The following is a 25,437-nucleotide window of genomic DNA, read 5'->3' as shown; positions in this document are numbered from 1 at the left end:
ACTGTGCAGCCACCTTCACACACTTAAGGCACAATTAGAATGAAATACAGTTTATTCAACACAAGGCATAATAATCTTCTTTCCCAGAATGACTTGCTGCCTCTGTTTTCAGATACTCACCAATAAAACAGTTCCAGGCTCTGTGCAGGTGTTTTGCACAGTACATCAAAGAGAGAACTAAAGTCCAGGGGTAAGGACTCCAGGGAGAGCCAGTGCCTGAAAACACTGAGGAACTTTAAAACGTCTAAAATCAAGTCTACTTCAGTATCTTTATGTTAAAAAATAAGTATAAAATAGCCACCAAAAAATGAGCTCCTTAAGTAATCAAAATAAATATTGACATCTGTTATTTACATCCAATTAATTTACATTTTCTTCTGTTAGACTTCAAGGCTGGTATGTTTTTAGTAAAATATTCACGAGTGTGAAACCCCTTACACCTCCCCCGTCTGCAACAACAGCCTTGGGAGAGGTGATTCTTCCCAGACGTCTGCTGAAGTTCGCTGTTCAGTAGACACAAGTGCCAGCTGTCTGCCGAGCATGGGCCAGCTCCTGGCATTCCCCTCGCTCTGGTGCACTTCGCCTGAGGGGCGGGAATCAGCAGTCATCCTCCAAATCTGAGATCCCCAAATCTGCTGTCTTCATCGATCTTTTGCCACTTGTCAACAGCGCCTTCTCGAATTCTTCCTCAGTAATTTTTCCCTTTTTAAACTTTTTCAAGAGCCTTGTGTCATTAAGAAGCTCCTCCATGTCTTCATCTTTGATATCAGAACCCTGAATGGAGAAGAGAACAACAACCTACTAAATTTCTCAGCAATGGTGTTCTAAGTGAAACCAGCACTTTTTAATTAGGAACTATGTGCTCTCACATCAGCTTCCACAAACAGCACATTCCCCACCCGAGCCACCAAGGAAGCATGGAGATCTGAGAGTCCTATGCGGTTCCTATTAGAAGATAACTATATACTACACTTTAGTGAAATTTGTTCAGATTTCTAAGTTGAGTATTTAAATAATAAAACTGCAAACTTTACCTCTTCCCTTTTCCTTTTTTCATTCAGTTTTTTCTTCTTTTCCTTTTTGGCCTTCTGCTTTGACCAAGCTTTATTTTTTATGAATTTTTTTCTCCCTTCATTTTCCGTTTTCTCTTTTCTTTTTTGTTCCAATAGCTTCTGCCTCTGCTTTTCTCTGATTTTATCTTTAAATGGAATGGTGTCTGTATTGACGTCCACAGGCATGAAATCTGGAAACTGCTTTCCTCTCAGCTCTGGCATCTTGGGCATCCTCAGCAGGGCAAAACCTCGAGCAAGACTAGCAAAATCAAGATCTGGTTAAACCAAAACATCAGAGTTAGCACACCCAAAATAGGATTATAAGCATCAACCCATAGAATATTCATAGCAATATAATTTTGTCTAAATGATCTAATGGACTCATTTTAATTAGAAATTAAATACATTTTTATTAAAAAGGAATACTCAGCAGCCAGCATATTCTCTGTCTACTCAAACCCAAGGAAGACTTTCTTTTATCTTATTTGTATGTATTTATTTATTTGGCTGTGCTGCATGGCATACGGGATCTCAGTTCCGAGACCAGGAATGCAAACTGTGCCCCCTGCAGTGAAGCTCGGAGTCCTAACCACTGGACCGCAAGGGAATTCCCAGGAAGACTTTCTTTTAAATGTTTGGAAAACATTAACCCTGACACAGGCCTGACATTTTTATAAGACAAAGCAGTTTCATACTTGTAATATTGGTAAAAACATCAGATGTTTCAGATGGAGACATAATTATGTGAAGAAGTCCAACTTACCCTTTAATCTGAAGATGAGGTTGCATTCGTGCTTCGCATAAGCCTGGACATACGACACAAAAGCTTTCATGCCCTTTTCAAACACAGCTCTGTCAGCCAGGGCCATGGCCTTGAGCTTTGGAAGGAGGTCTACTGTATTCTTCTGGACTTTCATCTCCTGCAGGGGGCACTGCACAGGGACCACATTGTCACTCTGGCTGGAATCACCTCACCCCCAAGGCTACCCCATCAGAGCCAGTGCCGATAAAACCAAAGGCAAAACAATTCATTTTAATCATAAAGCAGAGGCCTTGAAGCCCAAATCCAACCTAAGTATTTTACTTGGTCCAGAAAGAATTTTAAAAATTTTAAAGTAAAGTTTAAAATCAGGTTTTACACAACATTCCTGATTTCTGGTTGGAAAGTATGGCTACATAGGTCTACATTCCCAAGTAGTGACACTCCGCTAGGCCGAGCAATGGCCAACACCCGGAGCCTCCCTACAGCCAGCCCAGCTCCAGCCCTGATGCCACCAGCCTGGCCCCTGTGAGTCTGCAACCCCTCATCTCAGTTCTGGACCACTTGCTGGAAAGGAACTTCTCCAGCTACCCCAGGATTGGGTGTATGAAAAAGGAAGACAGCTTACTTTCTGGTTAATTGCAAGGAAATTGATGTAGGACTCTTCCATGGGGAGGAGGAACACGAGTGCACTGCCCCCGTGGCCGATGCGGGCTGTGCGGCCGCAGCGATGCACGAAGGCACTGCCAACAACACAGGGCAGGAACACGGTCACTGCGTGACAGCGGCCGCGTAGAGCACGGGTCTGCAGCCACGCAGCTGATGCCCTAAAATGACCCACAGCTCCATCCCAACCTGCTGCTTACTAGTGCTACAGAAGAGCTGGCGATGAAAACACACATGCAAACCAGAGAGGATGCTGTGACAGACATTTAATGTGAACTATAAAACCTTCAAATTTATGCCTATCTGATGATACAGGCAGGAGGATGCAGTCCCAATAGAAAATTTGGAAAACAATGAAAAGTATAAAAAAGAAAATAAAAGTGACCTATGGGTCCCCGTCCCCACCCCCTCCCCGGAAGTAACAACTACTGCTTAGGAGTTTGTATTTACAGGCATTTTCCTATGTTTGGAGGCATTTATTAGGAATATATGCTTGCTTTCAGAGAATAATTGAAATCTTCACATATGGTATATATACTGTTCTCCTTTAAACACTCTATCATGTGCATTTGTGCAAGAACTTTAAAAAGTATTTGAAAATGACTGTAATTTCTACATAATACAGTGTCACCGTTGACCTATCACTGAACTAGCCTGTCTTTGCTATTTCAAATAATGTTTTGACCACTATCTTTACGTTCATCTTCCTCAGGATTCCCATTTCATTAGGCTAGATTCCTAGACAGAGCAGGTAACATTCCCTTGTGCTGTACCTGGCATTGCTGGGAGGGTCGTACTGCAAAACCCAGTTTACTTCAGGAATATCTATTCCTCGGGCCATCACGTCGGTGCACACTAAAATCCCACTAGAAAATGAGAAAACACCACGCTGAGGACAGAGGCCACTGTCTCCCTCACCATCAAGCAGTCGTTAACTGATCTGAAGGTGATGACAGCGATGACACAGACTGCAGGGGCTCTCACAGAAGCAAAGATTTAGTAATAACATTTTGATTTTTCTTCCTCCTAAAAATCTCTAGGACTTTACAAATTCCCAGTGAAATCTGTAAAGAGGTGGGGAGGAGACACTGAAAGGATTTTTTAAATTATATTTCTATTGAGGGAAAAGGAAAAAAAAAAAACCCAACAAAACACTGTAATTGGTCTAATCCTTTGCAGCCATTAAAAAAAAAAAAAAGAAAGAAAATTTCCCTCCCAGACTTGAGGTGTAATAGTCAATCTATCACTTTGCCTAAAAGATTGCTCTTATTATAGCCAGGATGCTCAATGATTCAGAAAAACAGAAAAGTAGTATTTCTATGCACAAAGAGAATCAAGTTACGGTCTCTAGAGACACAAGTTCCCTACCGCGTAGCCACCCACCAACAACCTGGAGCCCCTAACGGGCTGCTCCCATCCGCTCTGTCCACCCACCCATTCAACAAACAGCTACCAAAGCCCCACTGACCAGGCCCTGGGCCAGGTACTGGGGAATCCAGAAGTGAGCACAACACACAGGTTCCCATTCTTATGGAGTCTGCAGTCCAGTAGGGAGGCTGACAGACAAGTAAGAAGTCAGTGCGGCACAGTGTGATGGGGTCAGGACAGAGGGCGGGGGCTCTGGGCATTTATACAGAGAAGATGTGATACCTGGCTTGGAGAAGGAAGAGGGTTCCAGGCAGGGAAACACATGTGAGGGTTTCAAGGCAGAGCGACCTGCGAAAGAGCAGAGTGGCTGAGACCCGCCACCTCCGAGGGAGCCAACCCACCTCTGTGCTTTGCGGAACTCCATGAAGATCTTATTGCGCTTGAACTTCATCTTCCCGTGAATGCACATTATCTTCACCCCCTTCACCAGGGCCTCCAGAGCCTTTCCGTAGTATTCCACGCAGGCGCAGGTGCTGCGAGAGGGGACACGGGGCTTAGAGTCGTTGGCCGCCTCAGTCCTCCTACGACTGGGGGAGGGAGGCCGTGAGCACTAGATGCCGTGGGGACCACCCAGTCCTCCCGGGAGACTGCAGAGGAGGATGGCTGTGCAGAGCATCCGCAGCTAAGCGCTCAGTCAGGGAAAGGCCATCTTCTGACGAAACCCCTTAAGCAGGAGTTAAAACCCAAAGAGTGTATCCCCACTGTCGAAAGCTGTTCTAGCAAGGGCATCTCCCTGGCCCCTTGAGAAACTAATTAAACCAAAGCAGCCCTTCACAACAAGAACAATGACATCTTAAATACAGCTTTACTCCTGCTTCTCCATTGGGGAACTGCTTCTTCCCCAGTCGGTGCAGTTCCCAAGGGCTCAGCAAATAATCCAAGTCAGACCAATCCAGTCCCCTCTCCTAGATGTTTGGACTTGGAGTCGAGGGCAAGAGGGGGCTGGAGCAGGGTCATCCCAATGAGGCTGTGCCCTGAAGAGATGCCCTCTGGACCCCCCAGATCCTGTCTCGCCTAGGGGCTGCACACCCCACTTTCTCTTCGAGTCTGCGAGCTCCCTACACAGCCTCCTTCTAAAGAGTTCACCCCAGCCCCTCACCCCCTTTTTTATTTGAGGGATTCCAACAGGATGTCACGTCCTTTTGCGGATGAGGGACCCGAAGCTCACAGAGAGGCAGTACGAGTGAGCGGCGGGGCCAGAACCAGACGAAGGTTTGATTCCGCCTCCAGTGTCCTTCCCACTGCACCAGGCTGCAGGGCCAACCCCTGCCTAAGTCTTCTGTGTTCAACGCCTGTGCTGAGTGGCTGCTGCCAGATTCCCCACTGTTTCCAGCATGAGTCACATCAGTACATAACGAGGCAGGTTACACACTGAGGGTCACAACCCACATATCCTGAAAGCAATCTGGTGGGTCCTGAAACCAATTTAGTGAGTCTGGACCAGCGTTTTTAAAACATTAGAGCAGAACAGAATAGAAAGCAACAGAACAGCAGGCATCAAAATGCATCCCACCTGGTCAAGTGCAGTTTTGTGAAATCTCTGTTTCAGTTTCGTGTGTGTGTGTGTGTGTGTACGTGTGTGTACACGTACCAGATTGTATTTCTAACTGTGGGTCAGCACAGCTAATGCATTTTATTGGTGACATGGAAAAGAAACATAAAATTCTTCGGGTATTGCCAAAAAGACGACACCACAGGTCTATCTGGAGGAGGAAAAAACAGCCCAAAGAATGCACACATCTGTTTGTATCTTGCAGTCTGACAACAGGGCACACCCCAGTGTGGCAGACACTAGGTTGGCAGATTAAACACCATGCCAACCACTTTCTCCTTCACCTCCCTCTACCACAGAGGCTGGGACAGCTACCCACTTGTTTCTTCCACCTCCTGAAGTGCGGGGTTGCCAGGTGCCCCACCTTTGGCCCATACACTGAAAACAGAAGTTAGCTTCGTGGGGGTGGGGGTGGGGGTGTCTGAGAAAGCCTTCTGCTTTTCTGATTAAAAGGGTTGGCTATAGCAAGCACCCCCCACCCCCCACCATTCCTCTTTTATCTGCTCTCAATGCAAATGTGACAGCAGGTGTCACAGTGGTCATCTTTAAAACTAGGAAGTGACCTACAGGAAAGAAAGGCTAAGACAGTTGAAGAAACACTGGCCTTGACGTTACTGAGACAGAAACCAATGTCAGGAGCTGCCTACCTCTGGACTTCTTTTTACAGGAGAAAAATAAACCCCTCCAGCTTAAGCTGCAGAAGTTATTTGTAGCTAAACGCATTCCTAACAGAGAACCAATCTAAAGGGAATTCCAAACCTCAAGGCTCCACACATGCGCACCTTCTGGGTGTGCCTGAACCCCAGACTCTCTGACCACAGTCCAGAAAGATTACCTGAAGAAGACCAGGTGTTTTTCCTGCTTATGATTTCGAAGAAAGTGGACCAGCTGATTAAATTTCTCATCCGCCTTACATACCTACAAAATAAAAAGGAAAACCAATCAAAAAACAAATTTGCTGACAATAACCCCATAGCTAGTTTCAGTTTGGGCCTTAAATTTGAAGGAATCTGATTTCCTCCAGGAAAAGGACAGACTCTCGTCAGAACATCACTCAGTCTACCGAGCTCAGAGTAAGCATCAGCACGGCTGCTGACACACGTGAGTCACAAAATCACGTAACTGAGGACAGGGAGCCCCCCAGTGCAGCGAGGACACCCCAAACCCCGACGTGCAGACAGCGCCATGCGGGCCATCACACCACCCCTGGGCGAGCCTCTAACATGCAGAGCCTTCGACACTGCCTACAGGCTGCGACTCATAGCTCTGGAATTGGATCCTGGGGTCCGTAGTATTTAAGAGCGCCCAGGGAGATTCTGAGGCACAGCCGTGTTCAGAAATCACTGCTCTAAGATGAACACAGGTCTCCATGGCGGAATGCACAGAATTATTTCACAGACCTCCATGGAGATAGATGCCTCTTAATAAAGCAATCAAGTGTTCCATTCAGGCTCCGAAACTGGAAACATTTAAATCCACCTGAATGCATTCCTCCTATTTTTACCAAAGCCAAATCCTCAGTTTGGAATTTCTTTCTCACGCACTTAGACATCTCTAAATGCAGTCACTTAAATGAATGCAAAAGAGCAGAATGCAACAGCAGCCACAGTGGGTTCCAAAGCTACTTTATCAGTGCTTACTATGTACTAAGCACTGGCTTAGTAAGCTTAAAAACCTTCATCTGTATTAATAAACCAATCCTCACACCAACCCTACAAAGTGGGTGTTAAGAGAATCCCTGTTTCACAGGTGATGAACTAAGTCCACCTAGTTCAATTAGGAAGGGACAAAGCCTAGCTGTGCACCTAGGCAGCCCTGTCCTTGCACACTTGCTCTTAACCACTACGTTATCCACCACTTCCTCCCTCCCCTGGGAAAAGCTGGCCTCCTGACTTTACCAGCCGGGCCCACAAGCAGAAATAGCAACCCTGCGTATAACACCTCCTGTCTGATTTCAAAAACATCCTCCAGGCAGCTGCACCAGAGGCGGTTTTCTGACCTGCAAACTCTTCTGCCTTCAATCCTCCCATGAACTGAAACAAAGGACAGCGACCTCATCACCCTTTGGGTCTGCAGCACGAGGGACGCTGGTTTGGAAACGGCCCACTTCTTTCTGAACATGTCACCGTGGTTTAGGAGCTGAGAAGCCCCTCTCGGCCAAAAGAAAAGCCCCACCCCTGGCTGACGACTTAGACGTGCCTTGTCAAGCAGTGACGCTGGCCTGTGGGTTCTCCCAGTTCCCAAATGGTGCTGCCACCCTGGCCAACCATCCTCTCTAGATGCCCCTTGGCCTGACCCAGGGACGGGAAAGAAGAGAAGAGGGGTGGCCTCATTACTAACAATCACGTTTCCAAAAGCCCTCCTGCTGCCTTGTGAGGAAACTACAGGTAAGGGCAACTAGGACTTACTGCTGCAAATCCTAGCTGCAAATCAAAAACACCAAATGTTTAGGTTACAGAGCAGAACACTGTCACCCAACAGTCTCCTTCAGAGAGTCTATCATTCGATTTTGCATTTCACCTGCATGTCTGTCTGTGTCCTTCTCTAACTCAGGCTCATACTAACGGGCTGGGAACCCAGTGTGTCCTGTGCCTGCACCCAGCACACCCCGTGCACGTGTAATAAAAACGTTTGATCACTTGGGGGTAGGAGGTCCAAACACGCTGTCCTTGAGACTATGCTTACAATAGTTATGCCGCGTTCACTCACTTACCCACTTGCTGACAGACAAGTATCATCACACACAGCAGGTGTCCCAGCTCTGTCCCCAAGTGCATTTTACAATGTGCCACAGGGTATTGTTTTATAGGTTTAGTTTCCTAGAAAACTGAAAGCTAATCCCTAGAGCACTCATCATCATTTTTTGCTTGCTTGTTTGTTTTAATTGCTAAGAGTTAACATATATCAATAACTATATACCATACTGATAAAACATACAAATGGTGAAAGTTAAGAAAAAATTAAGAAATTATTTTTCAAGTAAGTAAAAACAAAATATCCAATAAGGGGTTAAAACTATTATAGTTGATCATTTAAAAGGAAAAACAGAGCTAAGCTTACTGAAAGCAGTTCAAGTAAAAAAAAAATTAGTATTGTTTTCACTAAATTGCTTTGATTTATAATACTTGTTTTTTTTTCCAGTTTTATTGAGGTATAATTGGCAAATAAAAATTGTATATATTTAAACATATTTATATATTAAAAATACATATGTATATATTTAAAGTGTACAATGTGATGACTTTACATATACACTGTGAAATGATTATCATAATCAAGTTAATTCACACACCCATCACTTCACATAGTTCTCTTCTGTATTTTAAGAACTACTCTGTTAGCGAATTTCAAGTATACCGCACTGTTAACTCCAGTCCCCACGCTGTACCTTAGACCCTGTCATCATCTTCGCTGACCCGCAGGAGTCAGTGAGAACACCCGGCGCTCACCATGTAGTAGTTCTCCAGGCGGGAGGGGGTCTTTTGCGTGCTGCTGGCCGCAGCGCCCTTCTCCTTCACCGAGATGCGCACGGGGTTCCGGAGACCTGCTCGCACCAGGTTCTCCACTTCCTGCGTCTGAGTGGCCGAGAAAAGGCCCGTTCTTCTCTGCTTCGGCAAAAACTCCAGGATGGTGTTTATGCTAAAACGAGAGGGCTCATCTTAAACACTCACTTATCAGCATAATCAACAAATGGTGTTTCATGATACTAAACAGGTTATTTTAAAAGACTGCAAACCATCGCAATATTTACAGCAGCTGCTACTGGAAGGTGAGATTATGGGCAATCTTTATTTCTTCTTTATACTCTCATTTTCACAAAGTTTCTTCAATACAAGCATATAATTTTACTTTTATAATGGAGGCCAATTAAAAGTGAAATTAGGATAAAACTTTTTGAGACTAAAAATTATTAAACTGCACACTTTAAATGGGTGAATTGTGCAACATACAAATTATATCCCAATAAACCTACTTACTTTTTTAAAACACAAAAACTTTTAAAGAAGCCATGAAGGAAAATGCATGTTAAGAACATCAAAGACAGAAGAACAGAATTTAAACTGTGTGGCAGAATTTCAAGGATCAAACAACCTAATGATGCGACATTCACATGTGGCTAACAGAGACAGTCACAGAGTGGTAAAGGAATTCCACCTTGGTCTCCTTTTCACCCTGTGTCACCCAAAGCCCATTAGGTCCAAACTCCAGTACCTAGCCTCGAACCCCATGTCCAGAAGCCTGTCTGCTTCATCCAACACCAGGACCTCCAGGGACCTCACGCAGCTGGCCAGATCCAGGCCCTCGCCCTTCCTTCGGAACATGTCCTCCAGGCGGCCTGGGGTCGCCACGATGATGTTCCCACTGTGAGAACAAGGTCAACACTTACCACACTCGCTGGATCTCGGGGACCTTTGTGATTCCAAATGCCAGGTTTTGTATCCCCCGCAAGAGTCATCTAAAATCCCAGTGAAGAGAAGGGAGACCACCAGAGTGGGAGGAGAAGGCTGTGCCGTGAGGGGACAGGTCTGGGTTCCAGGCTGAGAGAGAGGGCAGGGCTCAGCAAACTAGCCCTGTTTTTGTTGACACTTTCTTAAAGGCACATAACTACGCATCCTCCTTCATTCATGGGTTGCCTCTGGCAGCTTTCACATGATAACAGCAGAGGTGGGCTGGTATGACACAGACGGTGTGATAGACAAAGCTGTAATAATTACCATCTGGTCCCTTACAGAAAGGGTCTGCTGATCCCCTGACTTTATACTCAACAACTTGAGGCCCCAGGTCACTCATCTATAAAACGAGAATGTCAACCCAACTAGAGACAATTTTATGTAAAGATCATAAACCAGCAGACTGAAGGCAAGTGTGGCCCCCACAGACTGGGTGACCTGCAGGAAAGTTCGGTGGTTTTTTTTCATGTGAATTACATGCCAACAGTTTAAGAAATCTGGAGATAACACATAGAACCTGGAATTCTATATTCTTTTTAAAAAATTGAAAACCTGGCAAAACTGGGCCCAGAGTCCTTCGGGCAGCTATCAGCTGGAGGTGAGTACTCGGGCATGAACTAGGCAGTTCCTCCCAATAACCCCAGCCCCCCTTCACACGTTTATATTATCCTCTGACCCCTGTAGGAACTCAAGTCTGTGACCCTTGCTGCAAAGTGTATCCCATTGTAGCTGGACACAGCAAGTGCTCAAGAAAAGTAGTTTATGAAGATTCACTGACACACTGGGCACAAAATCTATTGCTACTCATTACAAACCTTGTTCACAGTGGGACAATAAAATGCCAAGGGCTCGCAGCCATTGTGTACTCAAACATTCATTCTGGACGTTTATTAAACACCTGCCGTGTGCTCAGCACCTCGCAAGGTTCTGAAGGTAAATGCTGCGAGACCAACCACCTCCCCCCCACCCCCCGCTCTACCCGAATTTGCCGAGCCTCCCGGAGACCCATGCAGTTACCTGGGAGAAAACCAGCTCACCGCAGGGGTGGGGCGGACTGGGAAGGGGGCAGCAGTGGAGAGTGGTGGCTCACAGGCCCTACACAAACACTAGGATCCATCGTGAGGGCCAGCGGGAGCCACTAAAGAGCTTTCAATGAGCGACATGACCCGACTGGCACTCTGGCCGCTAAGTGGAGAACGGATACTCAGGGGGCAACAGCAGAAAACACCCAGGAGAGAGAAGCGACTGTGAGTCCAGCGGAGAAATGAGTAAGAGAGGCAGCGATGGGAAAGTGGATGGGTTAGAGATGTGCTCTGGAGAGAAAATGCAGAGGATGACAGTTAACTGTGAGCTGGGGGGTAGAGGGGACTTTTAGCAGGAGCACATGGGGGAGAATAGGTGAACAGGAAACTCCAGATGAAGTGCAAGTTTTGGGATTAAAAACTCCAAGCCCCCGTTTCAGAGGTGTTTGCAACAGCTGTAAGATGCCCGGAAGGTGCCAGGCAGACGGGTGGATCATCTGTGGGTCTGGGGCTCGGGGCGAGGTCAGGGACCACCACAGGAGGGACGAGACCGTGGAGAGAGCCCAGAGGGAGAAGAGCGCAGCCTGAAGCCCTGCACAGGCGGCCTGGGACAGCAGGCCACGGCCGACCTCCCTTCTCCCCTCGGGTAAGACTCTGATGGGGAAATGCTCATCTCAGCAGCGTGGGAAGGAGCCCCCGAGCAAAATGGGAGGCTGGCCTGAAGAGAGAGCGTTTCGTGGGGAAGGGTTGCTGAAGGGGGGTTTCTGCTTAGGCCTGGAACGTGTATTGATTCCTCTTGGGTTCAATGCCGAGAGCACGCAAGGAAAGGAGCAGGAGCAAAGCGACTTACCCACGTTCCTTAAACCTTGCCACGTCCTCACCAGGATTCCTGCCTCCGATCCACAGGATCTGGCTGAGATGAGACGAGGGTCTTTGAGCAGGTCAGGCAAAACCACAGCCCGGGGCCGATGGGACCCTGCCTCCAATTTACCTGAACTGGGGGAAGGGCTTCGTGAAACGCGACAGGACCTCATCTATCTGAACGGCCAGCTCTCGCGTGGGTGTGATGACTATGGCGCCAACCTGCCCGTGTAGGGGGAAGGGACATGATTAGCAGAGTTTGGGCTTTGCAGAGCTCAACTCACACGGCCCGCACCCGCCACCTCGTGGACGAAGGTTCCCAGAGAAATAGTACTTCCTGGGCTTTTCCAGCAGTGCCCGGTCACAGAGTGGTCACAGTGTATATCAACGAGAGTTAACCCTTGAATGATGGGGGCGTTGGGTGCCAACCCTCTGTGCAGTTGAAAACCCACATATCATTCACAGTCGGCCCTCCACATAACTGGTTTGGTTCCTCCGTATCCCCATTCTGAACCTAGGGATTAAACCAACCTCAGCTGGTGCAGACCTGTGGTTATTCACTACTGAAAAAAAGCTGCATTTAAGTGGACCTGCACCGTTCAAACCCGTGTTGTTCAAGGGTCAACTGTAGTTTGAATTACAGTCAGTTCTCATTACTTACAGCAGTTCTGTTCTACAAAGTGGCCACAAATGCTAAGTTAGCGAATACGGGACCATCGCTCCTGGGGAAGTGGGGTTAGGTTCTTGTGAGCCTCTGGTCACATTTTTGTCCACCCATCAATACATAAGCTTGTTTCATGTGTATTTTTGTTTAAAAACACCCTATTTTGTAAGTCAACTGTATTCTAATTAAAGACACCTTATTTAATATACACTGTTGATTCATTAACATTGAACTCACAGCCAACAGTACCATCACTCACACCTGAACGAAGCTTCCGTAACACGTATTTTCTCTGTAAGGCACATCACAGCCTCCCTGCGCGCACGAACGCTCAAGAGCACTTCAGCACTATCTCTGGGGTCATTTTAAACGGTGAAATCACACACACACACACACCCCCACCAGGAATGTGTAAGCAGACTGGGAAAAGGACACCAGCTTACAGCCTGAGAGCTGGAAAGAGAGGCAGTGTTGCTTGATCAGACTCAGCTGGGAAAACACCATCGGGCTACTCCCGTCCGAGGCTGCCCCACACAAGTCCACACACGAGCACGAAAGCACAGTGAGTGCTGCTTCGAGGAGCTACAAATAAACGTCAAGGAGTAGGCGAACTCATACACACAGAATCTGCAAGTAATGAGGACAGACTGTACTTCTTTCTTTTTTTTTTTCAAGCTTGTGCCCAGCTTCCTCCTCAACTGTGAACTCCCCAATGATTAAGTGAAAATATACCATTTTGCTACCCTCACCTGACTCTTTCTTAACTTCTCTTCCCTCCTCAGGAGAATTTCCAGGATGGGGATGACAAAAGCGAGTGTTTTGCCACTACCTGTGACCTGCAAAGGGGAGAAAGTTCTGGTTTGCTTTTTCTCACAGTTCATTTCGGAAGAAAAACAGGAAGACAGGCTGCATTTACCAGGTACTCACCGCTTCTGCGGCAACATCTTTGTTTTTCAAGAACAGAGGGATAGTTGCGGACTGAAAAGAGAGATGGCAGAGCACTGGTTAGAGAATGCCGTGATGCTAACAGTGAGGCCCAAAGCCCAAGGAACAGGGCACTGGCCTTGGTCACACTGGACCCCACCACAAAGTGGACTCCAATACAGTCACCACCAGGGACTCCAGTGGGGTCGGCTCACAGGTAACATGGCAGCGGTCTCTACACAGACGGTGTGGAGGGGAAGTGAGCGGAGCTTGGATCTGGGAGTCCTGAGTTCTAGCCCTGCCTCGCCTACTCTTCCTCTCTGGACCTGGAAACGTTTGAAGACACTGGGTTTTAAGGTTCCTTCCAGCTCTAGTATCACGAAACAACAATTCAAACAGACCCTCTCATTATAAACACCTCAGAGAACCCGCACTTATGAGAAGCCTGGCCCTCTGACTGCAACAACGAGCAGCTGAATCTGAAGCAGACTCAGGCCTTGGCTTCAAGGTCGCCCCCCTCTAGGACTCCACTCCAGCCTTGGCCCCCAGAGCCTGAGCTCACCCATCGCAGCACGTGTAGGACTTTTCTTACTGCCTTAACACAAGTTATTCTCAGCCTGGGTGATTTCTGTGCCCTCAGGAAACATCTGGCAATGTCTGGAGACATTTTTGGTTGTCAAAACAGGGCAAGGGAACAGGAGGTGGTTGGCTTCTGGCATCTACTAAGTAGAGCCCAGAGATGCCATTAAACAGCCCACAATGCCCAGGACCATTTCAAATAACAAAGAATTATCCAGTCCAAAATATGAAGAGTGCCGAGACTGAGAACTCTGCTATGGATCATTGCTGTCCGACAGAAATGTGATGCACATACGTGATTTTTCTAGTAACCACATTAGGAAAAACAAAAGGGGACTTCCCTGGTGGAGCAGTGGTTAAGAATCCAACTGCCAATGCAGGGGACGCAGGTTTGATCCCTGGTCCAGGAAGATCCCACATGTGGAGGAGCAACTAAGCCCGTGCGCCACAACTACTGAAGCCTATGTGCCTAGAGCCCGGGAGCCACAACAAGAGAAGCCACCACAGTGAGAAGCCTGCGCACCACAACGAAGAGTAGCCTCCACTCGCCACAACTAGAGGAAGCCTGTGAGCAGCAACCCAACGCAGCAACTAAATAAATTTATTAAAAAAAAAAAGAAAGAAAAACAGAAAGAAGTGAAATAAATTTTAACAATATATTTAACCCAGTATATCCACAATATTGTCAGCTCAACATGTAATCAATATCTTAAAAATGAATGAGATATTTTTCATTCGTTTTTCACAGTGAGTCCTCAAAATCCATGGTACACATCTCAACATGGACAGCACCTAGACCATGACTCTGACGGAGGACACGGGGTCTTGTCAGCACTACGGTCCCGAGACGCGGCACTCAGCACTGCCCGCTTCCTCCACATCTTTCCTGAGGAGCCTATGGACATCTCAACATTTCAGAACGGAATCCCCTTGCTTTTCCCTTTGAAGCCTGTTATCCCTCCCAGCCTTCCTCATCTCAGTAAATGACACCACCATCCACCCAGCCACTAAGGAAAAAAAACCTCAGGGTCCCTCTAGATTCCTCTTTTGTGACCCCCCCCCCCACATCTGGCCCCTCATCAACCCTAAAGCTATCCCAACACTGACTTTTCAATAACTACTGCTTTCTCTCCACTCCAAGCCACCATCCCCTCTAACTTGACCATGGCCTCCTAACAGACCCTCTTGATTCTCCTCTTACCCCTCTAAAATCCATTCTCAAGGGCGGAGTCAAGATGGCAGCGTGGGATGACACAGAGGTCGTGTCTCCCCAAAAACAGATCGGTTGCCGGAGGCTGGCAGGGGACCTGAGGCCCAAGAAGACCGGAGGAACCCCGGAGCAACCGGGTAGGACCTGGGGGAAGTCGGGGGGGGGCGGGGAAGGGGAAGCCAGAAGGGACTGGCGCCCCAGGGGGTAGCTGGGTGAGGGGGGAGGTTCGCGCTTGGAGGGACCGTTGGGGGCTGGGGAGGTCGGGAAACCGCAACTGGGTTTCTACCACCGGGAGGCCAGGAGGCCTGCTGAGCTCCCGGGCCTGGGAGCTTGCTGGGCTCCCCAGCAGGGTCCTCCACCCTCCAAGGCCCCCTCCGGGCTGCCTGGGTCCTGGGGGTGTGGGAGGGAGGGAGGAGGGTGAGGAGGTGGAGAGGCGGACTGGTCGGGGTGGGGGCTTTGAGATCCGGGGAGGGGGAGGCGAGAGGGCGTCTCGCCTGCCCTCTTGGCCAGGGAGGCCGACTGGGCTCTGGGGCCTGGTCCTTCACTCTCCGGGCCCCCCTCTGGCACAGGGGTCCTGGGGAAGTGGGGGGGAGGGGGACGGGAGGAGGGAGAGAGGCAGACAGTGGGGGTGGGAAGGGATTTTTCCAGGTCAGGAGAACAGGGGAAGCAACGCCGGGTATTTCTTCTGTGCCAGTCCTCCACCTTCCAAGGCCCCTCCGGGCCGCTGGTCCTAGAAGTACAGGCGGGAAGCGGTGGGGGGAAAAGAAGAGAGGCGGAAGGGGGGAAGGACCCTGTGGGATCAGAGGATTGGGCGAGGAGCGGAAGACATTTACGCTGCCCACTGGCCCAGGAAGCCTGCTGGGCTCCGGGGCCTGGTCTCCAACTCTCCAAGGTCCCCTCCCAGAGGCGTTGGTCCCGGGGGGTGTGGGAGCGTGGCAGGAGAAGGGGAAGAGAGGCAGACCAGTGGTGGGACGTTCCAGGATCGGAGGACCAGGGGAGGTGCGGAGGGCCTTCCCCAAACCACTTGGGCCCAGCGGACCTGCTGGGCTCCCGACTCTGCTCCCTCGGTCTCTGGGGCCCTCTCTGGCTGAGTGGGTCGTACAGGTGTGGGAGGGAGGGAGAGGAGGGGAAGAGGAAGAGAGGCAGACAGTGATGGGGGGGACCTTGCAGGACCAGAGAATCAGGGGACATACTGCAGGAAATCTCCCTACCCACTTGGCACTAGGAGGCCTGTGGTGCCCCCAGGCATGGTCTTCGGTCCTCCAGGGGCCCCTCTAGGTCTCACTGGTCCTAGGGGTGTAGGAGGAAAGCAGCGGAGAAGAGGAGAGGTGGGCGGGGAGGGGGCCTTCTGGGATTGGAGGATCAAGGGAGGCAAATAAGGTATTTCCCCTGCCCACTAGCCCTGGGAAGCCTGCTAGGCTCATGGACCTGGTCTTTCACACTCCAGGGCCCCCTCCAGCTGCTTGGGACCTAGGAGAGTGGGGGGCGGGGGAGAGGAAAAGAGGCAGACAGGGACCCTACGAGACTGGGAGATCTGGGGAAGTGCCGCAGGCGTTACCCTAGCCCAGTTGGCCCTGGGAAGCCTGTTGGGCATCAGAGTCTGGTCTCCTGTCTTCCAGTGCCCCCTCCAGCTGTGAGGGTCCTAGGGGAATAGGAGGGAGAGGGTGAGGAAGAAGAGAACTCAAGGGGGAGGGACCCTCCAAGATTGGAGACTAGGGATGGTGCCTAGCATTTCTCCCACCAACTCGGGCCCAGGGAGCCTGCTGGGTACCTGGACCTGGTCCCTTGCCCCCAGGACCAGAGGCATTCCTGGGACCCTCTGCCTCATTAGACCTAAGCCCCATTCCCCACCACCCCCAGGGCCTTTTCTAAGCACAGGCCCTGCCCATTGCCTAACCCCCCAGCCCACTGGCCCTTGTCTAAGCCCTGCCCCCACGGCCAAGGCCTTTTCTGGCTTTTTTTTTTTTTTTTTTTTTTCTTCCCACCTCCTCACTTAGGCTATTGCAGTTGTTTTTCCTTCCAGTTGTTACTCCATCTATTTTTTTTTATTTTTTCTAATATCTGTTAGTTTCCTATTCTTATATTCTTTATCTTGCTATTGTTCTGCTGTTCTACTTTTTTTTTTTTTAATTTTTTTCATTTTCCTGCTCCACACAGATTGTGGGATCTTGATTCACAAGCCCGGGGTCAGGCCTGAGCTCCTGAGGTGGGAGCTCTGAGTCCAAAGCATTGGACTAACAGCAAAACCCAGTCCCCAGGGAATATTCATCAGAGTGAGGTCTCCCAGAGGTTCTCACCTCAACACTAAGCCCCAGCTATACTCAACAGCCTACAAACTCCAGTGCTTGAAACCTCAGGCCAAACACCCAGTGGGATAGGAACACAATCCCACCCATCCAAAGTGGTGGCAAAATGAGATGACAAAAAAATATGTCACAGATGAAGGAACAAGGTAAAAATACACAAGACCAAATAAATGAAGAGGAAATAGGAAAACTGCCTGAAAAAGAATTCAGAGTAATGATAGTAAAGATGATCCAAAATCTTGATAACAAAATACAGAAAATACAAGAAACAGTTAATAAGGACTCAGAAGAACTAAAGAGCAAACAAACAGTAATGGAAAACAAAATAACTGAAATTAAAAACTCTCCAGATGCTGTAAACAGCAGAATAACTGAAGCAGAAGAATGAATAAGTGAGTTGGAAGATAGAATGGGAGAAATAACTGCCACAGAGCAAGAAAAAGAAAAATGAATAAAAAGAATGGAAGACAGTCTCAGAGACCTTGGTGACAACATTAAGCACACCAACATTCGAATCACAGGCATCCCAGAAGAAGAAGAAAAAAAGAAAGGGTCTGAGAAAATATTTGAAGAGGTTATAGTGGAAAACTTTCCCAACGTGGGAAAGGAAATAATTAATCAAGTCCAAGAAGCGCAGAGAGTCCCATACAGAATAAACCCAAGGAGAAATACACCAAGGCACATATTAATCAAGCTAACGAAAATTAAACACAAAGAAAAAATATTAAGAGCAGCAAGAGAAAAGCAACAAATAACATATAAGGGAAAACCCACAAGGATAACAGCTGATCTTTCTGCAGAAACTCTGCAGGCCAGAAGGGAATGGCAGGATATACTGAAAGTCCTGAAAGAGAAAAACCTACAGCCAAGATTACTCTACCCAGCAAGAATCTCATTCAGATTCGACTGAGAAATCAAAAGCTTTACAGACAAGCAAAAGTTAAGAGAATTCAGCACCACCAAACCAGCCTTACAACAATTGCTAAAGGAACTTTTCAAAGCAAGAAACACAAGAGAAGGAAAAGACCTACAAAAACAAACCCCAAACAATTAAGAAAATGGTAATAGGAACATACATGTCAATAATCAGCTTAAATGTAAATGGATTAAATGCTCCAACCAAAAGACACAGACTGGCTGAATGGATACAAAAACAAGACCCTTCTTTATACTGTCTACAAGAAACCCACTTCAGACCAAGGGACACATATAGACTGAAAGTAAAGAGATGGAAAAAGATATTCCACGCAAATGGAAGTCAAAAGAAAACTGGAGTAGCAATACTCATATCAGACAAATTAGTCTTTAAAGACTATTACAAGAGACAAGGAATGACACTCCATAATGATCAAGGGATCAATCCAAGAAGAACATATAACAATTGTAAATATCTATGCACCCAACATAGGAGCACCTCAATACATAAGGCAAATGCTAACAACCATAAAAGGGGAAATCAACAGTAACACAATAATAGTAGGAGACTTGAACACCCCACTTACATCAATGGACAGATCATGCAAACAGAAAATAAATAAGGACACACAAGCTTTAAATGACACATTAGACCATCTCGACTTAATTGATATTTATAGGACATTCCATCCAAAAGCTAAAGAATACACTTTCTTCTCAGGTGCACACAGAACATTCTCCCGGAGAGATCACATCTTGGGTCACAAATCAAGCCTCAGTAAATTCAAGAAAATTGAAATCATATCAAGCATTTTCTCTGACCACAATGCCATGAGACCAGATATCAATTATGGGAAACAAACTGCAAAAAATACAACCACATGGAGACTAAACAATACGCTATTAAACAACCAAGAAATCACTGAAGAAATCAAAGAGGAAATTAAAAAAAATACCTAGAAACAAATGACAATGAAAACACAAATGACCCAAAACTTATGGGATGCACCAAAAGCAGTCCTAAGAGGGAAGTTTATAGCAATACAGTCCTACCTCAAGAAACAAGAAAAATCAAATAAACAACCTAAACTTACACCTAAAACAACTAGAGAAAGAACAAAAAAACCCCAAAGTGAGCAGAAGGAAAGAAATCATAAAGATCAGATCAGAAATACATGAAAAAGAAATGAAGGAAACAATAGCAAAGATCAATAAAACTAAAAGCTGGCTCTTTGAGAAGATAAACAAAATTGATAAACCATTAGCCAGACTTATCTGGAAACAAAGGGAGAAGATGCAAATCAAAAGAATTAAAAATGAAAAAGAAGTAACAACTGACACCACAGTAATACAAAAGATCATGAGAGACTACTACAAGCAACTATATGCCAATAAATTGGATAACCTGGAAGAAACGGATAAATTCTTAGAAAAGTTCAATCTTCCAAGACTGAACCAGGAAGAAATAGAAACTATGAACAGACCAATCACAAGCACTGAAATTGAGACTGTGATTAAAAATCTCCCAACACACAAAAGCCCAGGGCCAGAAGGATTCACAGGTGAATTCTATCAAACATTTAGAGACAAGCTAACACCTATCCTTCTCAAACTCTTCCAAAATATAGCAGAAGGAGGAACACTCCCAAACTCATTCTACGAAGCCACCATCACCCTGATACCAAAACCAGGCAAAGATGTCCCAAAAAAAGAAAATTACAAGCCAATATCACTGATGAATATAGATGCAAAAATCCTCAACAAAATACTAGCTGACAGACTCCAACAGCACATTAAAAAGATCATACACCATGATCAAGTGGGGTTTATCCCTGGGATGCAAGGATTCTTCAATATACGCAAATCAATCAATGTGATACATCATATCAACAAATTGAAGGATAAAAACCATATGATCAACTCAACAGATGCAGAAAAAGCTTTTGACAAAATTCAACATCCATTTATGATAAAAACTCTCCAGAAAATGGGCAATAGAAGGAAATTACCTCAACATAATAAAAGTCATATATGACAAACAGCCAACATCATTCTAAATGGGGAAAAACTGAAAGCATTCCCTCTAAGAACAGGAACAAGACAAGGGTGTCCACTCTCACCATTATTATTCAACATAGTTTTGGAAGTTTTAGTCACAACAATCAGAGAAGAAAATGAAATAAAACGAATCCAAATTGGAAAAGAAGTAAAATTGTCACTCTTTGCAGATGACATGATATTATACATGGAAAACCCTAAAGATTCTACCAGAAAACTGCTATCACTAATCAATGAATTTAGTAAAGTTGCAGGATACAAAATTAATACGCAGAAATCTCCTGCATTCCTATACACTAACAACCAAAGAGCAGAAAGAGAAATTAAGGAAACTCTCCCATTCACCATTGCAACAAAAAGAATAAAATACCTAGGAATAAACCTGCCTAAGGAGGCAAAAGACCTATATGCAGAAAACTATAAGACACTGATGAAAGAAACTGAAGATGATACAAACAGGTGGAGGGACATACCATGTTCTTGGGTTGGAAGAATCAACATAGTGAAAATGACTATACTACCCAAAGCAATTTACAGATTCAATGCAATCTCCATCAAATTACCAATGGCATTTTTCACAGAACTAGAGCAAGAAATCTTACGATTTGTATGGAAACGCAAAAGACCCCGAATAGCCAAAGCAATCTTGAGAAGGAAAAACGGAGTTGGTGGAATTAGGCTTCCTGACTTCAAACTGTACTACAAGGCCACAGTGATCAACACAGTATGGTACTGGCACAAAAACAGAAAGGAAGATCAATGGAACAGAACAGAGAACCCAGAGGTAAACTCAAGCACATATGGGCACCTTATCTTTGACAAAGGAGGCACGAATATACAATGGATAAAAGACAGCCACTTCAATAAGTGGTGCTGGGAAAACTGTACAGCAACATGTAAAAGAATGAAATTAGAACAATTCCTAACACCATACACAAAAATAAACTCCAAATGGATTAAAGACCTACATGGAAGGCCAGACACTATAAAACTCCTAGAGGAAAACATAGGCAGAACACTCTATGACATCCATCAAAGCAAGATCCTTTTTGACCCACCTCCTAGAATCATGGAAATAAAATCAAGAATAAACAAATGGGACCTCATGAAACAAAAGCTTTTGCACAGTGAAAGAAACCATAAACAAGACTAGAAGACAACCCTCAGAATGGGAGAAAATACTTGCCAACGAAGCAAGGGACAAAGGATTAATCTCCAAAATATACAAGCAGCTCATGCAGCTTAATACCAAAAAGCAAACAACCCAATCCACAAATGGGCGGAAGACCTAAATAAACATTTCTCCAAAGAAGACATGCAGATGGCTAACAAACACATGAAAAGTTGCTCAACATCACTAATCATTAGAGAAATGCAAGTCAAAGCCACAATGAGGTATCACCTCACACCGGTCAGAATGGCCATCATCAAAAAATCTAGAAACAATAAATGTTGGAGAGGGTGTGGAGAAGAGAGAACTCTCCTGCACTGTTGGTGGGAATGTAAGCTGGTACAGTCACTATGGAAAACAGTTTGGAGGTTCCTTAAAAAACTAAAAATGGGGACTTCTAGGTGGCACAGTGGTAAAGAATCCGCCTGCCAATGCAGGGGACATAGATTCGAGCCCTGCCCTGGGAAGAGTCCACACACCACGGAGCAACTAAGCCCGTGCACCACAACTATTGAGCCTGTGCTCTAGAGCCCGTGAGCCACAACTACTGAGCCCATGTGCCGCAACTATCGAAGCCCACGTGCCTAGGGGCCCGTGCTCCACCAGAGAAGCCACTACAATGAGGAGCCTGTGCACCACAATGAAGGGTAGCCCCCTCTTGCAGCAACTAGAGAAAGCCCGTGTGCAGCAATGAAGACCCAATGCAGCCAATAAATAAACAAAATAAATAATAAATTAAAAAAAAAAAACTAAAAATGGAACTACCATATGACCCAGTAATCCCACTCCTGGGCATATACCCAGAGAAAATCATAATCCAAAAAGAAACATGTACCATAATGTTCATTGCAGCACTATTTACAATAGCCAGGACATGGAAGCAACCTAAATGCTCATCAACAGATGAATGGATAAAGAAGATGTGGCACATACATACAATAGAATATTACTCAGCCATAAAAAGGAATGAAATGGAGCTATATGTCATGAGGTGGATAGACCTAGAGACCGTCATAAAGAGCGAAGTAAGCCAGAAAGAGAAAAACAAATACTGTATGCTAACTCATATATATAGAATCTAAAAAAAAAAAAAGGTACTGATGAACCCAGCGACAGGGCAAGAATAAAGATACAGATGTAGAGAACGGACCTGAGGACACAGAGTGGGGTGGGGGGGCAAAGGGGAAGCTAGGACAAAGTGAGAGAGTAGCATAGACATAGATACACTACCAACTGTAGAACAGATAGCTAGTGGGAAGTTGCTGTATAACAAAGGGAGATCAATTCGATGATGGGTGATGTCTTAGAGGGCCAGGACAGGGAGGGTGGGAGGGAGTCTCGGGAGGGAGGGGATATGGGGATACATGTATAAATACAGCTGATTCTCTTTGGTGTACCTCAAAAACTGGTACAACAGTATAAAGCAATTACATTCCAATAAAGAGCTTAAAAAAAAAACTAAAGTCCATTCTCTGCACAGCAGTCACACCCCTTCCCTTCCTGCACAGCTTCCCATAGAAGACGGCTCCCCACTGCATTTAGAATAAAATACGAGCTCCTACAAGTAAGCCCCTGCACAATCCGGCACCCAGTTTGCTCACTCATGATGCTTCCAGGCACGCTTTCTATTCCTCCAAGCTCATTTCAAGCCCCACAGCATTTCTCTCGGCTGGAATACCCTCCCCCCAATCACCCCACAGCCAGCTCCTCTCATTCAGGTATCAGCTTAATGACACCTCCTCCAAGGGGCCTTCCCTATCTCACCTCCTATCCTGTACCACCTTCTCACTGTCTCCTCCACAACACTTACCACGAGCTGAAATTACCTTATTCGTTTACTCCTCTTTCTCCTGCACTAGAAAACAAGGTCCATGAGTGGGGACAAACACTGTAAAATCCCTGGAACCTAGAAAAGAGTACCTGATACACAGTTTGTTCTCAAGAAATTTCTTGAACAAACGAATACATTGGAGCAGGACACTTCATTTAGCCCAAGCGATAATAAGAAAGATGCCAAGAGTGCCCACAATGCGCCCAACACTGTTTTAGGTAATCCCCACAACCACCCCAGGTAATCCTATTTTCGTCATTTCACAAAGGAAATCAAGCACAGAGAGGTTAACTCATTTGCCCAAGGTCTCACAGCTAGAGGGGGCGGGGCCAGGATACGACCCAGGCGCTTGGGTTCCAGCACCTAAGGGCGGGGGGGGGGGAGGGGTGGTGCTGCGAGGACCCTGGCACAGGTGCGCCACCGCCTGCCACCTCTGCTAGGAGACCATTAACCAGCTTGGCATCACCCGAGTCGAGGCAGCAGTAAGACTTGGCAACAGTCCCAGCCGGAGGGGTAAAAACTCCAGGATGCGAGTCCTAATTCAAACATCTAGCAGACGCGTCCGATTAAGCGGGTGCCTGGCCCGCCCTGAGCCTCCCTTTCCACACCTGCCCCCTGCGCACCGAGGGCCCTCCTCCCCGAGACCTGCGCTGGGTACCTGCACTGGCGTCATGTACGGGAAACCCAGATCCCGCAGGACACCCAGCACCTGCGGGTGCAGCGGCACGGGCAGCGACTCCCACGAACCCTCCGTCACGTGCTCCATGGCCCCTCTGCCTCCGCAGACACAACCCGGACACCTCACGGGGGCACTTCCGCTTCCGGTCGCCAACAGGGCCGGCCGGGAACCGTGCTTCGGCCACAAAGTTCCGGAGGGCTGGGAAGGCGCCTTCGCCGCAGGAGCGTGGAAAGCCGACCCCTGGCAAATGAAAGTGGGCGGCGGGAGCCCGGCCGGAGTCGTGCCATTCGTCCTGGGCAGCCACCTGGGCTCGGGGCGCCTCTCCATCTCGAGCAGGCATTTGGGCGGGAGGGATTTTGCCCCAGCTCTCACACTTTCCCCGCCAATCGGAGGCAGGTGGCAGCACAACACCGCGTCCTGGCCAAAGGACAGTGGGTCTGGAGGGAGTGGACACAACTGTACCCCCGCCCCGGAGCCCCAGACATGCAAAATAGGCTGATGGTGGGGATCCACTGCCTGCTACACGATAAATGTTGGTTTACTTCCGAGCAAGTTAGATCAGAGACCTAAACACGAACACTGTATCTTATTACTCCTGTGTTCACCACTGGATTGACTCGCGCACGTGTACATTCATTCGGCAAGCTTTAACTGACCAGCTGTTACTGCTGGGCTCGTATCTTTAGCTTGGCTTGCTCTCCTACACCCATCAGGACTTTTCAAATGTCATTTCAGTGATGCCTTCCCTTCCTAATCACGAAAACCGTTTACCCGGCTTTATTTTTCCTCCATAGCACTTATTAATATGCCATGGAATTTATATATTAGGTTAATCTCCCCCACTAAAAGGTAAATCCCACGATAATGGGGATTTTCCTCTATTTGTTTTACCTCAGTGGCTACAACTGGTAGCACACAGCAGCCACCCAAATATCTTGGGAATGAGTAAATGGAAGTAGTACTCGCAAACTCCAGTCACCACAAACTAGAAAGAGTAAATCCTGAGGCAACATTTTCACTTTGTCATCATCACATCCTCAAAATGCCATTGACAACTGTTTTATAAAATCGGACTTCCAGGCAGGTCTGAAAGCAAAGACAGAGGGAAAGAGCATAGCCGTATTTGCATTTGGGGGTCTACTTACTAATTTTCTGATCTGGGGACCCTTTCCACAATGAGGATTTTATAATAGCACCCAAAGTAATGGACGACTTGAGGAATAAATGAGACAGATCTCAGGACATTACACAGTGCTGGATAAACCATAGTTCCTTTTATTACTAGCAGACCCTTAGTGTAACAAGAGG

The 25,437-nt window shown here is 46.8% G+C and overlaps 1 protein-coding gene across 4 annotated transcripts; it reads right to left on the bottom strand.

The window, feature by feature from the left end:
• Window positions 1-32: 32 nt before the first annotated feature.
• DDX55 (DEAD-box helicase 55) lies at window positions 33-24,257 on the bottom strand. 4 transcript variants are annotated; one of them, XM_057744357.1, is made up of 14 exons: window positions 24,109-24,257; window positions 13,384-13,434; window positions 13,206-13,292; window positions 11,923-12,014; window positions 11,782-11,844; window positions 9,671-9,820; window positions 8,908-9,097; window positions 6,294-6,376; window positions 4,248-4,379; window positions 3,252-3,344; window positions 2,441-2,555; window positions 1,816-1,984; window positions 1,035-1,327; window positions 33-774 (listed from the first exon to the last, which is right to left on the bottom strand). In XM_057744357.1, the coding sequence occupies exons 1-14, from the start codon at window positions 24,214-24,216 to the stop codon at window positions 598-600; spliced, it is 1,803 nt and encodes a 600-aa protein (XP_057600340.1). In that variant the 5' UTR covers window positions 24,217-24,257; the 3' UTR covers window positions 33-597. The 4 variants fall into 4 exon arrangements, with proteins under 4 accessions (XP_057600340.1, XP_057600342.1, XP_057600341.1 ...); XM_057744359.1 differs by lacking the exon at window positions 9,671-9,820 and having other exon boundaries at window positions 24,109-24,238; XM_057744360.1 differs by lacking the exon at window positions 33-774 and having other exon boundaries at window positions 1,154-1,311; window positions 24,109-24,238.
• Window positions 24,258-25,437: the final 1,180 nt, after the last annotated feature.

Source organism: Hippopotamus amphibius, chromosome 8, assembly GCF_030028045.1.
Source record: "Hippopotamus amphibius kiboko isolate mHipAmp2 chromosome 8, mHipAmp2.hap2, whole genome shotgun sequence".
Lineage (NCBI taxonomy): Eukaryota > Metazoa > Chordata > Mammalia > Artiodactyla > Hippopotamidae > Hippopotamus > Hippopotamus amphibius.
This window is presented reverse-complemented; position numbering and strand designations above follow the sequence as displayed.